The sequence below is a fragment of the Cibotium barometz genome, chromosome 3 (genome assembly GCF_041138505.1).
Source record: "Cibotium barometz isolate CiBa-2024 chromosome 3, ASM4113850v1, whole genome shotgun sequence".
Lineage (NCBI taxonomy): Eukaryota > Viridiplantae > Streptophyta > Polypodiopsida > Cyatheales > Cibotiaceae > Cibotium > Cibotium barometz.
In genome coordinates, this window is record NC_141048.1 from 59,838,798 (window position 1) to 59,856,048 (window position 17,251).

At 43.1% G+C, this 17,251-nt stretch overlaps 1 protein-coding gene across 3 annotated transcripts in view; it reads right to left on the reverse strand.

Moving 5' to 3' along the window:
• Window positions 1-4,990: 4,990 nt before the first annotated feature.
• LOC147640335 (putative protein phosphatase 2C 59) overlaps window positions 4,991-17,251 on the reverse strand; it is a 95,643-nt gene continuing 83,382 nt past the window's right edge. For 2 of the 3 annotated variants that reach the window (XM_086779369.1, XM_086779355.1), the window contains exons 8-9: window positions 5,698-5,772; window positions 5,264-5,614 (exon numbers count right to left, since the gene is read on the reverse strand). In XM_086779369.1, coding sequence (XP_086635495.1) covers window positions 5,480-5,614; window positions 5,698-5,772 — 210 coding nt within the window. In that variant the 3' untranslated portion in view covers window positions 5,264-5,479. The other variant, XM_086779362.1, reaches the window with a different exon arrangement.

The window sequence follows — 17,251 nt, forward strand, 5'->3', positions numbered from 1 at the left end:
TCCTATATTCCAAGCACTTCAAAAATTGACACTCACTAGTGGGTTGAGCTTATTGGCCATGTGGCCGAGACATCCTTTGCAAACAACATGAGCTCAAGGGTGAGGATGAGTCTATGGGTGAAGAGCGTTGGAAGCTTAACCACTCCCAATAATTGGTTTAGGCTGCCAATGAGAAGAAACTAGAAGCTGAGCTCAAGAAAGTAGAAAGAGAAGTCCATAGGATTTAGAGAACGAGCCCATTGCTATTGAGGCTGCTCAAGAGGAGCAAGCCAACACTCACAAGTAACACATGAATGCCCTCCAACTAAATACTAAGCACATGAAGCCCAAAGGGACCAACTCCTAGATGAGGGCAAGCAAGCTAAAGACAAAGAAGCCCAAGTTGACCAAAGGAGTATGAAGATGGTCTTGCAACAAAGTAACCAAAGAGCTAAACAAATTCATCTCACCAATTTCCATGAGGAGTATAACCAAGCCATAACTAAAGGGGTAGCTCGAGAAAGTAGCCTATCAAGAACTCCTCCAATGCAAATAAGCCCTCATCTCCTAGGTACACACCAAAATCCATAAGCAGAAAACCATTGCCTAAGATGATACCCCTTTGGAAGGGCGGCAGCGAGAGAACCTAGACATAATTCTCTCATAGGCCCCACTACATTGACCTTGACACCTTACCAACCATGAGTTGGTTCCCTAAGGATTCCCTTACCCTCATCAATCCTACACTGGTCCTTTACTTAAGATGAAGATGAGGATAACCTTAAAGATTCCTTAGAAGGAAAAGATGGCAGGACTCAGTCTTCTAGAGAAATAACATGCCTTGTATCCGCTGACTGCGGATCGGTCCCGAATCTAACACTTAACCTCGCCAACTTCATAGCTTCCACCACACCTCTCTGACCTAGTAGCTAGCTCACCATCGACTTGGATGATGCAAGATGCAAGGACGCGGTAACCACTAGAAATGGAGATCATGATACCCACTTCGTAAGTTAACAAGGTTTCACTCGCTGACCTATTGTAAGGTGCTTACCGTAAGGCACTTTGCTGTCTTATATCTGATCAAACAGACACTTATCTTTTTTAAGTGGAGTATGTATAGAGAGGCCTTACCTTGAGCTTAATGTCAAATAGGGAGAGTCTAACAAGTGCGAGCACATACTTGCTTAAAACTAGTAATAGTGGTTGGACGATTTTTAAGTTTGGTCAACCTAGTGTAAAAACTAGTCACTTATATATGTCACTTTGACATTAAGCAATACACAATCATTCCCTTGCAATACCATACTTGTGAGCTCTTCTCTTCTCTATTATTTCAATATTATTGGTGGATTGTAGGTTTGCTTGTAGGTTTATCTCTCATTAACTTCTCCTTCCCTCACCTTTTGTGAGAGAACCACCACGAAGAACATTCTCTTTTTGCCTCCATCAAGGCATAGAGAGATCTACCTTCACCCTGTTAGCAAAGGAACATTCTGGTGTGACAACATAGTGAGGTCGTGAAAGATAAGCTAATGCACCCATGTCGAGGAGTTGTTTTATGGCTCGAAGGCAAGACCCAATGACACATAATATGGTAAGGCTAAGGTAAGTTCTTGACTTGAACAAATACCTATGAAAGAATTTTCTCTTATTAGAAAATTAAGCTTTTGTGCTAACCTTGATGAGTGAAAACCATCCTCTTAGAATGGTTTGATTGGAGGGGAAAAAAAGGTTATGAAAACCTTTGTGATGTGTGTAGGTTTTATGAAGGTTGTGGAAACCTTTGTAATGTGTATAGGTTTTATGGCTTTAGAGGAGAGATATGGGGTTATTTTAATCCCTATTGAAAATTTTCATAGAGCTGCTAATTACCTTGTTGATGAAGGTTGTAATGTAAGGTGTATATCTATGACGTATGTTGGTTACATGGATCTTCTATGTGGGGTAGAATTGAGAAAGGGTGATGCAAGATATACATGTGGCCAAGTCTCTCGCTGCCCGTGATATAAGAACGGATTCATGGCGTATGCTGGAAGGCGATGGAGTGGCCTAGGTAGCCTTCATAGCTATCACAAGCTATGCGTCAAAGGCATATGGCAAACCTAGGATAGATACGCCCGTTCCACGAGCCACAAGGAGTATCCACATGCATTACTCTTTTTCATGACATTACCTATTTTTATTTTGAACACCTCTCTTTAGAAAAAAAATCAAAGTTATCTATCATTGTTTAAGCCAAAAACCTTAATGCTAAACACATACTCCTTTCCAAATTAAATCATATGAATCAAGAGGTTACTTAAAGCTTTCATTAGGTCTTTCTCTATAAAAAGACCTAATATATATAATCCTTATTGTTGCAACAAAAAGTAAGGCCTTAATGTTCTTACTTCGTGAATTGGGGTCTTCTCTTTCTCAATAAACCTTGTCTTCCATATAAACCCAACAATCTCTTTCCGATCCAAGTAACATCCATGCATTTTTGAATTTATTTTTAAAGGTTTGTAAATTTATCATAATGTCTAAAAATGGGCCTAACATTCTTCCCTCTTGATGAGAAGAAGACTAGGAGACAAAATTTGGATGTTGGGATCCAAGTGAAACACCATTCTCACATGTGTTATGATTAGCCATTCAAAAAATTGACATGTTTCTTCTCTATGATCAACAACCGCAACCGACTTATGGGGAACATTAATAGATAGATCCTAAAGTCTTGCAAACTCTTGGTCAGACACCAAGCTATCTCCTCCATAGATCACTTCTTTTAGTCTACTAACATGAAAGATAGGATACACATGTACTCCATTCAGTAGACACAATCTGTAAAGCCTCTTTAAATTTGTTCAAGACCAACAAGGTTCATAATATACTTCTTTACAAACTTTTCTAGTACTCATTATGTGAGAATATCTAGAAATTCTTGGGTAAATAAATTAGCCATACTCTAAACTATACACTTCGAATACTCTTTCTTGCAAGTTGTAGCATCTTTTGTTGCTACCATAGAAGCACTCTATCTTAGTAGCGAAATGCTTAGCACTATTGTAAGTACTCTACAAATGGAAGACACTCTTCCCGTGTCCAAGGCGGTAGCCTAGTGTTTAAGACCTTGGACTTTCTATGGGAGAACTTGGATTCAAATCCTCTTGGAGACATCTTACACTAAGGATGTGTTCACGTGCAGGTGGGCACGTAGATAGCCATCCGCACTCTTTAGGAGAACTTGGACTTTCTACGGGAGAACTTGGATTCAAATCCGCACTCTTTAGGTCATAATCGTTCGATCATCATGGCGCTTGCTTCCACCTTCCTCTTCGGCACTCCCCCGCCCTTCAAGCTCATGCTTTGGATTAGGGACGATGGTTGCCATGGACATCAAAGATTGTGACTCGACTTACGACGCCCAATTCTACCAAAGCTGTGCAAGGTGTTCACTCCAATCGGTTGAGCGACTAACTTGTGGGGTTTGTCTCGTTGCTTATCCGCTACCTATAAAGTGGCTAATATTTGGAAAGAGTGGTACACCCTTGTGGTGCTCCGGTGTGTGGGGTTAGTATGGGGTGTGTGTAGGCGAGTGAAATTCCCGTGTGCGACTAGGAAATGGAATAAGACCTTAAAAAAGGATACTCTTTCCAATCATTTTATCTCATGAAGACTTATGCACACATTGATCTGATTCACACGCTATGTCTCTTTGTTAGACTTTGATTTATTAGATGAGCTCATACATAATGTCCAATTACTTGAACACCTAACACTAGAAATATCAATTACAAGACCTTGGAAGGGAGGCCTCCCAAGGAGCCAACTATAGGTTACAACACTAGCGAGTTGTTCTAGTGATAGTTGTGAGACTAGGGGTGCGAGGTATGGGACATGCATGCTTCATCAAGTGGAAATTTTTGCCCCGTTTTTGAAGAATGAGATTGACATAGAGACAAATCGTGCAACTCATTATAATATGCAATGGATTATGAGCTATATAGTTACCCATTTGTGGAAGATTTCCTTGGCGGAACTCAAATCTTGGAAGAGAGGCCTCCCAAGGATCCAACTATTGGTTAGCCCACTGACTAGTCACAACAATGACAATCATGAGAACTAGGGAGTGTGTGGTATGGGACATGGGTGGCTCATTGTTATATCTAGATTGGAGCCTATGATTACCTGGCAAGTGTTAGCCCCACCTATGTCCTGATGGATATATTTCTTATGTATGTGTAAAGGGCCATGGATTGCAGATGTGTGGACGGGCTTCATCGGTATATCATGTGTAAGACCTCATGCAAGACACATATCCAGGCTTCTTATTTGTGGTGTCTCAAGAAATACGTCAAGCGTCTTGAAATGGGTTTTACAAGTGTAGACTGCCATCAAAAGGCAGCAAACCCTAAGCTATCTAGCATGTACTGTGGTCCTTTTGGATTGTAGAAAAGGTCAAATAACTTTTAGACTTGGATTACCAAAGCACTAGAGAAGTCACCTCCTTTTTATGGGTCTTTTAAGACAGCATCAACAAAACTTGTTACTAATGATCCATGAAAAAGAAACGAAAGGATCCATGGAAAGGAAAAGAGCTAGAGTGCTTTTAGTTAGGAGCGATAACTCACAGGCGAGAAAAATCAATAGAGCTTTCACATGAGGTTCAACAACGCCTCATCCAACTCAGATTGGATAAATGAAGACTACCTTAAAGAGTATTTAACACATTTACCCTAGATTAGGTGAAGGCATCCTCCTAAGAGAGGGAGAGGCTTATTATTATATTGGACAAGAGGATTCCTAAATTGGGGTTCAACATTCCCGAGGGGGAGCGCAAGAATTTTCCATGTGGAAGTATTTAACAATGCCCAAGAAGTGTTAAGGCTTTGGTCCCTAGTGTGGGTTACTGGGCATGCACGCTGCCCTCATACAGGAATCTCTATCTGCATCCATGCTCCTTTTGCAGCTTGTGTAGTAACCATGTTAAATTGTCACTCAAAAAGACCAAGTACAAGAAGACTAGTTACTCCCTGTCATCACAAATTATGTATAATGTCCCATGTGAAGCTTGACAGACTCCCAGGGCAAGGGACATTCCACGTGATTGAGTGGATCTTACTCTAATGAACCTTCGGAAAATTGGCAAATGAAGGCAAGTAAAACAAAGAATCTGAACTATACGATGATAATTTGACAAGTCGCCGACAGCACATAAAGAGTGCAATGCCATCTATTGGATGAAGCACACAATGCTGGAATGTCAAACTTCACCGAACATTGAATGTTGCCTGTCCAATTTCACATCAAAATGAAATTTTAGTTAACATCATTCCTCCAAGAAATTCCCCTGAACTTAGCATTGACAATACTAGCTAGTTAACTATGATGAATAGCTAAGCAGTCGGCTACAATTAAAACCCTTTCCCAGTCCTTAGCACAGAAAGGCCTAAATATTCCAGTATAAAGTTTCTAACAGCAGCAAATGCCGCACCTATGAATGTTTCCTCGATCTTCAAGCAACATCATTATGAAAACGAACAACAACACAAGTGATATTATCTGCGCTTCCCCTGCTCAAGGCCTCCTCTGTCAATCTTCTCGCTGCCTCTTCAGCATTTGGAATGGATTGAACCATGGAGACAGCATCCTGAATGAGAAAATATGGTGTATGAAAAACAAATTTCCAAATACTACATGGTACTAAAACAAACCCACTTATGTTACTCATACCTGATTGGATACGACATCCCACAAACCATCGCTAGCAAGTACTAGAAATTCAACCTCGTCATTGATGGTCTCCTCCTTCAGTACAATCAAGCCCAAGTTAGAATTTTACTATTCAACTGTGAAAGTTTTCCAAATTGAATAGTGTATCAGTGTTTCTCAGCGATTATGCATGTGCAAGTGCTTTTTAGGACCACCATTGAGAGGATTCATCTTGTGTGAGAAGAACACGAAGTGATAAGTTTTTTTTCCCTGAGAAAAAGATCCTTCAATTAGTTAAAGAAAAAACTGGCCACAAAAGGCTAGATACAACCACAAAGGGCTACATACAATCTCACTTCATTTAAGGGCGGGAATCAAATGATCATGAGGGGAAGAGACGCTTCTCCTCCGGCTGGCCGCTCCATGAGGATAAGGATATCTCATACAAGGGGAGGGGGGGGGAACCACACAGGTGGTTTGTAATGCCAAATGGGGTCACCGCCTTTATCTATGAGGAAAGGGCCAGGCCTCCAAAGTCTCAAGAAAGCTTTCCGCCGCTTTCGCATGCAATCAGAACCTCCCTGTAACTTCCCCCACTAACCGCGGAGGGTGTGAATGATATCAAGCCATATGCTCCTGATGGCCTCTGCCCAGTGCCAGCGGAGTGTGGGTACCCTTGATGGCCTCGCTGCATCTAGCACACCAAATGTGCCAAGTTCCTATGCTACTGCCAATCTCCCATCGTTGGCATGAAACTTGCCGCCAGTCGCCTGTAGGTGGGGTTGTGACTGGTACTGCTGCAATATGATGGTGAGAGATCTGAAGGCCTAGCCCTCCCCCATCCTCCTCATAAGCCCTGACCACTCCAGCCTCTGTGGCCCAAGCGACAGTGCCCCATGTGATGATCCGGGTCGATGCCCTGTCCATAGCAAAGATGCAGAGAATCCGTTGCCAAATCTGCTGAGCCTTCGGGCAATCCCAAAGGCAATGTCTTAGTCTCCTGGGGGTGGCCACACCACAGGCAAGCTACTGGTCGACCACCAACTGCTGGCCAAGTACTGACCGCCAAACTACTATGTGCCATCAACCAAAGAAAGAGGGTGATCTTTCTTGGCTGAAAGCTGTCCCACAGTCTCTTTCGGAAATCTGGAAGGAAACGCTGTGAGAGGCCCCAAGACTGCCAATGTGCTGTTGCTGCCGGTGTGTCATCTATCAAGGGCATTTGGATCCTGCGGCCTAGCCGCGCAGTATATGCAAAGGAGGAGGCATCCACAGTCTCCTCCCGATCCACTGGATCATGCCAAGTCCACTCTCCCGGATCCCACTGAAGGCGCGTGAGAGGTCGGCACTGCCTCCATCAAGTATGAGGCATGTTATTTATTGTTTATGTAACATGTATACAGAATGAGGAAATCACTTAGAATTGTCCATGGATGTAATCAACAATGCATCGTAGCTTTAAACTTTGTTTGGTTATTCGCTATTGGATTTTGGTACTTTTGTTTTCTTGATTGTAAGTATTAAAGTAAATCTGTAAATAAGTTTGAAGGTTGGAGGGGGAAATTGAACTTTTGCTCTCCAATTGAAGGCCCAAATCTGAAATTTCACATTATGCCATGCCCAAATTTGAAACTTCATATTTGGGCTCCCAAATTGGAGGGGGAAATTGAACTTTCGCTTTCTAATTGAAGGCCTAAATCTAAAATTTCACATTTTGCCAGGCCCAAATTTGAAACTTCACATTTAGGCTTCTAAACTGGAGAAGAAAATTACACTTTTTCTCTCCAATTGAAGGCCCAAATATGAAATTTCAGATTTGGCTCCTCAGCCTTTAGATTTTATGTATATAATCGTTTCAACAACGTTTCGTTTCAGCAGTGAAACGTTTCGCGGTGACCTTGTTTGTATCCATCTATACTCTCCCTAATAAAGGTAAGAGTGCATAGTCTATTATGCTTTATAAAGCATGTCTAATCACTAATCACACTTCCCCACTTAGGGATGGAAGTATGTCCATGACTTCCCCGCTTAGGGATGGAAGCATGTCCATTCATGATTTCCTCCGCAATAAGAACTCATGTCTAATCATGAAGCCTGTTGTGCTCGGTCAGACAACATGTCCAAGTTATATTTATCTTCAATATTCTTGATACAAGATTCCATGTACATGGTTAGGGTCTCTCAAAACACAGGTGGGTGATACCTTGGTTTCTCGAGGATTGGGATGATCTAAGGTATCCCTTCAAAGGCAACACTTGATGTTTTTGGAGTGTCAAACCTCTCCTTAGGCAGTTCGAGAGCTTTAACGATCCAAGGATGGATATAATGGTGAGTAGCACCAATATCAAAGTGGATAAGAACAGGCTGATTAGCAACCTTGCCCCAAGCCATAAACAGCTTCCTCTTCTTTGAAGGAGTATCATCTAGTTGCATGAGTTGTTCAGTGAGAGCATTCACCTGAGGTGATTTTTGCGGTTGATTCTTCTTCTTTGGCTTACTGGGACGTTGGCCAACCATATGTCCTTTTTCTCCATAGTTGAAGCATTTTCCTTGGTATACTCTGCCAGCTGTTGATATATTAGCTTCCTTTTGGATGGAAGAGGTGGTTTACCACCATCCTTTAGCTTCTGCTCTTGTTGTTTTGACTTCTTTTGGTCAAACACCTTGGCCTTCTTCTTTTGGGACTCTTCTTTGTAAGACTTTCCAATCGTCCAAGGCATATGCAATCCTTTTGCTTCTATGGCCATATCTTGACTTGCTTCCAAGGTGTCTGGTTTTGTCATTGTGACTGCCCATCGAAGTGTTGGATGTAATCCATGGATAAACTTCCTCATCTCCATACTTGAGGGAATTTCATTGAGAGAGGTTGCAACAAACTTATTGATATAAGTTTCAACATTCTCACCTTGCTTTTGCTTCAATTCATCCCATTCCTGCTGCACATCAGCTTCAAAGGATGAAGGTAAAGATTTCTTATTGAACATCTCCTTGAAGTCCTTCCATGTCTTTGGTTCTTTCTCTTCATGGACAATCTTGAGCCACCAATTCAAGGCAGCATCCTTCAAGTGCATTCTCGCCATCTTGATCTTGGACTTTTCTGAATAATCTTCACCACCAAAAGTAGCATCGAATTGCCTAGTAAAAGAAGCAGCTTTTTGAGAATCTCTCTTACCATAAAAAGCTTCAAACTTGACGCTCTTTTCTTTGGCCTTGAACTCCGGCTTGGTAGCTACTTGTGAAGTTACTTCAAGAACTGCTATTCCTTTCGCCGCAACTGTCTTAGGCAAATCAGCCACCATGGACATTTATCGTTCTTTGGCTTTCTTCTTGTTTTTGTGAGGATTTTCAGGACAAGATGAGGCGGCTTGGGTATGGTGGGACTTCGAGGTTATAGCATGACTACCTCCTTTGATGATGGTGGGTGAAGTAAATTTCATGGTCTTAGACTTTTCTGAAGTAGAAACTCCTTTCATGTTGAGGCGGCTTGCGTATGGTGGGACTTCAAGATTATAGCATGACTACCTCCTCTGATGATGGTGGGTGAAGTAAATTTCATGGTCTTAGACTTTTCTGAAGTAGAGACTCCTTTCATGTTGAGGTAGGCTTTCGCTGTAGCAACACCATCAATCGTAGCAACCTTCTTAGTAAGAAAGTCTTCAAAGACTTTAGCTTCAACTCTAGCTTTAGCTCTTCTCTCCACCAAAGCTTGAATCTCTGGATTTTCTTCGAGCTCTTTGTGTCTTTGAATCTTCTCATAGTCTGAAAAAGACACCTGTCATCGTCAAAGAATGTCGAGAACCTCCACATTATTGATGAATACTCTTTTCTCCTTCTCTTGACATGGTGAATGTAAACTGTGTGCTGGCCAAAAATTCTGTTACCCTCGGAAAGTTCTCACAAGAGAAGACTTAGCTCTGATACCATGTAACGTAGGGGCACGTGAAAGTGACAAAATTGAAAAACTAATTGTAGCAAAACCACCTAATCAACAATCACAACTGATGAAAGAAAGTAGGATTCATAGAAAAGAGAAATGAGACCTCATTGAGAGGGGAACAGACCCCTCCCCCTTTGTAGGAATTTATTGAATCAAACCACGGGCACAAGTGCCTGAATCTTACAATAGATGAGAAAATGTGTTTCAAATGAAGAGAGAGTGCTCAAATTTATAGGTTTGAGGCTTCAATGCTCTAGAATGGAAAGAATAAGCTCCAAATGACAAGTGGCTACTTTAATTGACAAGTGTTAAGCTAAATTGACAAGTGTAAGGTGAAATGACAAGTGTAGGGACACTTGTCTCATTCTAGATGCCACATGTCTTAATTTAAGAGGTGATTCTTCCATAACCTTATGTGCTAAAAATATCCCAACTCATAAAGAACTTGACAAAGGTGCTTTAGTAACTCTTGATCCTTGCGAAAATCTAGAGGTTTTGACGCGAACAGAGTTTCTAACAGAGTCCGCCAAAAATAGCAACTCTCCTAGATTCTAGGAGTTGCATGCTTTAGGTCCAAGAAGGCTTCGTTGTAAAGATTCACCTGTACATGGTTTGTTCAAATGATTTGGGCATCTGGTTTCGCCTTCAAAACCACTCATCACTCATGTGGCTGTTCTGATCAATTTGACCACCCGAGTGCTAAACTAGTCATCTGGGCATCTGGTCTATGACCACCCGACTAAAAACTTTGGGTGTTTTGGCCAACCATGTCATTGTACCAACTAAACATCTCATCAAATATAACATCACGACTAATGAGGATCTGGTTTGTCACTGGATTGTAACACTTGTATGCTTTCCTGTCTTGTGCATACCCAATGAACACACACTTTTCTGCCTCCGGATTCAATTTCCTTCTCTTCTCATCAGGCACGTGTACATAAGGCGCACAATCAAAAACTTTCAAGTGTCCATTGTCAGGTATATAGCCAGTCATCCTCATCTCTGGTGTACTCTCTTGAATAACTACTATAGATGTCTTGTTCAACAAGTATACTGCTATTTCAAATACTTCTACCTAATAGTGATTTGACATACTCTTCCCGTTGAGCATGGCTCGTGTTATCTCACCAACGACTATTCTTTCTCTCAACAACTCCATTTTACTGAGGTGTGTACCTGCATGTAAGTTGACTTCGTATCCTACGATCTCTCAAGAAATCATCAAATGCATGTGAGGTGAACTCACCTCCATCATTTGTCCTCAAATATTTGATCCACTATCCACATTTCTTCTCAACATATCCTTTAACAATTTGAACATTTCAATTGCTTCGTCTTTTTCCCTCAAGAAGTAGATCCATGTATACTACTATAGTCATCAACGCAGGTGACATATTACCTGCAACCATTTATGGATGGGATTTGTGCTGGACCCCAGATATCACTATGAATGATTTTCAAAGTCTTTCTGCTCATTTGACCATCCTTTGGAAATGGAAGTCTTGCCTGCTTCCCAAACTAACATGCATCACATACATGATTGCTTCCATCATACTTGAACCTTGGCAAACCACCAACAATCCCTTTGGTTTGCATGGACTTTAGCTTTTGGATATGCACATGTCCAATCCTCGTGTGCCACACATCAATGTCCTGCACAATGCCATGGTTGTGTGAAAAGATGGTTGATTTTAACTTCGGGATACTTGCATCTAAAGTGAATAGTCTTTCTTTATTTCGTCCCTTTGCAATGAGCTTACATCTATTCTTGAAATCCTCAACAAAGCAATCATACTCATTGAACCTTACTTGCAATCCCTACTCAACCATTTAACCCACGGATGCAAGGTTCTTAGTGATTGATGGCACATACTCATATAATACATCCGACATTGTCTTCACTCTCCCATCATGTATCTTCAATGGCAGACTACCAACATGAGTGATATGATGCTGCGTATTATCTCCAGTAACCACATATCCTTGTGTTTGTGTGGGCGACTTCCTGTCGAACCATTCACCATGATATGTCATATGATTTGATGCGCGAGAATCCATGTACCAAGTATCATCTTCTTCACTACGTGAAGTCATAATGCCCATCATATGCTTCATTGCAAACAAATGATCTTCATTTCTGTGACTTGCATTGCTAGAGGATGCATAGTTACCATGTTGAATTTCACCACCTCGGAAATCATTCTGCTTCTTGTAACATTCCCTAGCCATATGTCCAATATTGCCACAATAGTGAAACTCAATGCCACTTCCATACGGCTGTTGAGGTTGCCATCTACCTCTTCCTCTAGAATTCAATCTCCCCCTGTCTCGGGAGTATGACTCTCTACCTCCTCATGTGCCATTCGAGGGCTGAAAATTATGTTGTTGTTGTGGTGATCTATCCTGCCAACCACGTTCACCTGTACATCTTCTAAATGAGAATCTCTCCTCCTTGCTTCTACACCTCTTTGTGTGTAAAATGTTTGGTCCCTTGCACTGCTACTCCATGATGTACTTAATCCAAGCTTTAACACTTCCATAGTAAGTAGTGAAATCAACTCTTCAAAGTCTAAGGGGTCACCACCTCTCATAGCGATAGAAGTGTCAAATGATTTGTACTCTTTGCCCAAACCTTTCAATGTAACAACAACCAAATCATCATCATCCATTGGTGCATTGATAGATGCCAATGCATCTGCCTATGCTTTGATCTCTTGCACATAATCATGCACACTTCTATTGCTCCGTATTATACTGTGTATATTTTGTTTCAATTAGATCTTCATGTGCATCTGCCCATGCTTTGATCTCTTGCACATAATCATGCACACTTCTATTGCTCCGTATTATACTGTGTATATTTTTTTTCAATTAGATCTTCCTTACGTATGTGTTCATGTCATACATCTTCACCACTGTATTCCTTGCATCCTTGGGATTATCCGCATCCTGGATATGACATAGCATAGTTTGACTCGCCATCGGTGTTTGACCGAGTCATGCCGTTGAGTACAGCGCAGGCCTTCTTTGCACGGTGGTAGTGTCACGACCCTGTGTTTTTCTCTGGACAATATGCAGGTGTGCACGGGGACATGGTGGACAGTGTGAATGGTATCAGTTTGGAGTTGAAAAGGAAACCCATGTGTGGACAACCCCAAGTGTGAAGGGGACAGAGAGATTTTAATTTAAAAGGTTTTATAACCTTTGGTGGCCCAAGGGCCAAAAGCTAATTTGGGAGACACGCCTCTTCCTATCTCATGCTTTTTGGTAGGCGCCTGCTGAATCTGAAGGGTGTGCACGTTTTTCTCTTGGAGGGCCTCATGGACTGAAGCTCCGGCACATGTTCTGTCTCTCCCTTTCTTGCTTGGCACACGGATGACTGGACTACTTGTTGAGGGGGGCACACACGCTTATGGAGGGGCTGGCGGCTGTAGAGAGAGACTTCTCTCTTGATAAAAAGCAAGGTGGGCAGGGTCCCAGAGCCGGCTGCACTACACGCACAGCCTGTAGGAGCTCTTTCTTTTTGGAAGGCTGGTTGGAGCTCTCCCTCTCTTTCATGGAAAAGCTGGGGATTGGACTGCACTCGCTCTTCCTCTCTCTCTCTCCCTCTCTTGGAAGGAGGCACAGGGCTGTAGGCGGCTGCAAGAAGTGCACAGCCGTGTGGGTTTCTCTCTTTTCCCTACATACTTGTGGGTCATCAACTTGGTGTTTGGTGGTTCCGAACACACGAACACAGACATCATGTCCATGGCATTCAACGGATGGAACTTTCAGCTTCTCTTTGCTTTGGTTCAGTACTGTTTTGGAAAGGGTTTATGGACTGTTTTGTGGCAGTGCGTGTGGCTACAAACATGAGCAATTCCGAGGCTGTTTTGAGACTGTTTATGGGCTGTTTTTGGTTGGGAGCAAATTCAGCTATGTGCTTGGGTTTCCGGCTGCAAGTACAGGTCACTTGAATGTGGTCCTTGGCATGGGAGTGATGCAAGCTCGCATGGCTGCATGCTCATGGAGCAGATTGTTTTCTTCATGCTGGAAAGGAACAGAGGGACCTACAGTTATGGGCATCTCTATGTTTCTAGATGTGGAACAGGTAACTAGATGTATGCCATTGTTGGCATTGTTGTTGAATGGTGCTGTGAATGGTTCTGTATGGAAATAGGACAAAGGTTTCAAAGGGAAATAGGCCTAAGGGTTTCATGTGGAAACAGGTTGTAGATTTCTCGAGGAAACATGTTTATGGTTCTCCATGAGATAGATCACATGCAAGCAAAAGGTACAGGAATGGACACATGTTTGGTACAACCTTGCTACTGATTGGACAGGGGACAGGGAATCCATGACAAAGATGGATAGTACCCTTGGAAGGTAGAGAGGTTGGTACAGGTGTGTCGACTGTATGGTATGCTGAGCTGTGATGCGAGTTCTCTTTTGGGAGACAGTTTGGGAGTCTGTGTTGTGATGCAGAAGCCCTGGATGTGTCAGGGTGTGATGCTGTTCATAGGGTGAGAGACTATGGATGGTTGTGGTAGCCTTGATCATGGGAGAAAGCTTCTGTAAGCAGACTCAATGTGAAAGAGTCTTTTGATGTGAACAATGATTGGAATTGTATGAGGATGCCGAGTGGACAAGGAGCCATGATGCAGGGTCTTTGCAGGCTTCAAGAGTTCTACTGTGATGGCTGAGTTTCCAGCCTTATCGTAATCAAAGCTCTCTTATAATCAATTTAAAGAAATACTGCTAGGGACGCCATTGCGTTTTGGGGCCAATCGGTGTCCGTGTACTGTTTGCAGGAGCATTCTAGCTCCCCCTGTTTGTTTTTCTTTTCTAGGTGCTCGATGGTGTTGAAGTGCTTTGTGTGCAAGTTTGTTTTTGCACCGCTCTTTGGTTTCGTCTGAAGTTCGAGGCCGGTTTACAAGGTTCCGTTGCCAGGACATCGTCGACTTTCTCAAGGAGGCGAGCCCATGGTTGCTCTAGTCGGAACAATCACCAACTTTCCTAAGGGGGTGAGCTCATGGTTGTCTTACGAGAGTCACATCAGAAGCTTCAACATGTGGAAAGTGAAAAGGAAGTGCAAGAGGCAGTACAAGATTGTGTGTCTTTGCCTGTATGAGGTGAACAGCAAAAGCTGAAGATGAAGCTTAGGAGAAAAGACACCAAGGACAAGAAGTAGTCAACTAAGAACAAGAAGCGGTTGAAGTGTTATGGTGCAAAAGATGGGTTGAAGGCTATGGCTTTCGACACTCTGTCACCGGTGGTATCTTCACGAAGGCTTCATGGGTTCGGAAGGCAGCTTCTTTCTATGTTTAGCAGTGGTGATCTACTATGCTTCATTGGGGACTTGTGCTTACCACTTGGGTGGAGTGCAAGCAGGTTTTGGGTGCCTGAGGATGTATCACATGAGGCTCAGATGGAAGTGGAGGAACTTGATGAGGTTCTTATTCCCGAGCAGATACTGGCACACAAGGAAAGAAAGGTACGAGGTAAAGTTTCCCGTCGCTATCTTGTGAAGTTCAAGAACTGTTCACCGATGGATGCGAAGTGGATGGAGGAGGGTGACTTAGCAGATTCACCTTAGGTATTGTAGCTTTATCTTGATGCCTTTGAGTTGGAGCCGACTCTTGCTACAGCTCATTGAGGTTCAACAGAGCATAGGTCTGAAGCATAGCTTGATGCTCAAGAGGGGGGTAGCACCTCCGCTCCCTCGTTATAGACAGGCTCAATTGTCATCTAGGAGTTGCTTGGTGACATCTTTGTATTCACCCGAAGGTACTGATAGCTGACATTACATCTACTTATGGGACTTCTATGATACTGTGTACTAGTTACATGAGATGGTAAAGTTGGGTATGGTTCACAGTCGGCCGCACCATGAACCATACTGCAACTATGGATAACTCTGTCTACACCTATGGTTAACAGAGATGGCTTTTGCCTTTGGAACTAAGGTATGGCTGAGGAAGATTGGGACATTGATCTTTGTCATATGGTTTTGGTTGTTCTTGACCACACGATCAGTCAATTGGATATTGAGCTGATGCTATGGTTTGGTTGAGCTCAAAGTCTGTGGCAACCTGAGCTAACACTTCGAGACTCTATGGAGGGCGCAAGTCTTGCGAGCAATCATAGAGTTGGTTTGGTTCATGGATATATGGATCGAACTTTATGTGCTGTATGCATACACTTTCTGAGGTATTATTATTCTGGTGCCATTGGATCCTGGTACCCTTGAGAATACATTGGGAATACTCTGGATTGTGTGGTGTGATGCCTGTATGTTGGTATGATACATCAAGTACTTCATTATGTTCATGGATGCACCACTGGGTGTGGCTCCTACGGGATGGCCATGAGCAGAGTGGGTAAAGCATCAAGAGGGACATATGTGGGAAGTACTTAGTGGATGTATTGTTTGGATGCATTGAGTGCTTTCATATGCTCATGTTGCACCATCAGTCGTGGGTCCTGCAAGATGCCCATGGGCGTAAGGCTTGCGAGCAACCCTTAGACTGTTACTTTAGAGTAGGTAGAGCATCTTGAGGAGCATATTGTTTGCGAATGCATATATGTGTCATGCATATGTGTGCCATATGTAGAATGATGCATGGTTTTGTTTTTGGCTAACACAAGTTACACGTTTCTACTTGGTTTTAGACTTTTGCTCCACGTTCTGAAGGAACAAGCAAGAGTTGTTCGTCACTTTGATGTAACGGTGTGGCCATGTTGTGCCGGATGATTATTTTATCACCCAGATGCACTTGAGGGCCATTGCTTTTGTCATATGGGACGTCTTTGCTCATAAGATGCCTTACTGTGCCATTGAGTGCAATCGAGGACGCTTGCTATTTTTCAAGAGGGGGGTATGTCACGACCTTGTGTTTTTCTCTCGACAGTCTGCAAGTGTGCACGGGGACATGGTGGACACTGTGAATGGCATCAGTTTGGAGTTGAAAGGAAACCCATGTGTAGACAACCCCAAGTGTGAAGGGGACCAAGAGATTTTAATTTAAAAGGTTTTATAACCTTTGGTGGCCCAAGGGCCAGAAGCTAATTTGGGAGACACGCCTCTTCCTATCTCATGCTTTTTGATAGGCGCCTGCTGAATCTGAAGGGTGTGCGCGATTTTCTCTTGGAGGGGCTGACGGACTGAAGCTCCGGCACATGTTCTCTCTCTCCCTTTCTTGCTTGGCACACGGATGACTGGACTGCGTGTTGAGGGGGGCACACACGCTTATGGAGGGGCTGGCGGCTGTACAGAGAGACTTCTCTCTTGATAAAAAGCAAGGCGGGCAGGGTCCCAGAGCCGGCTGCACTACACGCACAGCCTGCAGGAGCTTTTTCTTTTTGGAAGGCTGGTTGGAGCTCTCCCTCTCTTTCGTGGAAAAGCTGGGGGCTGGACTGCACTCGCTCTTCCTCTCTCTCTCTCCCTCTCTTGGAAGGAGGCACATGGCTGTAGGCGGCTGCAGGAAGAGCACAGCCGTGTGGGTTTCTCTCTTTCCCCTACATACTTGTGGGTCATCAACTTGGTGTTTGGTGGTTCCGAACACATGAACACAGACATCATGTCGATGGCGTTCAACGGATGGAACTTTCAGCTTCTCTTTGCTTTGGTTCAGGACTGTTTTGAAAAGGGTTTAT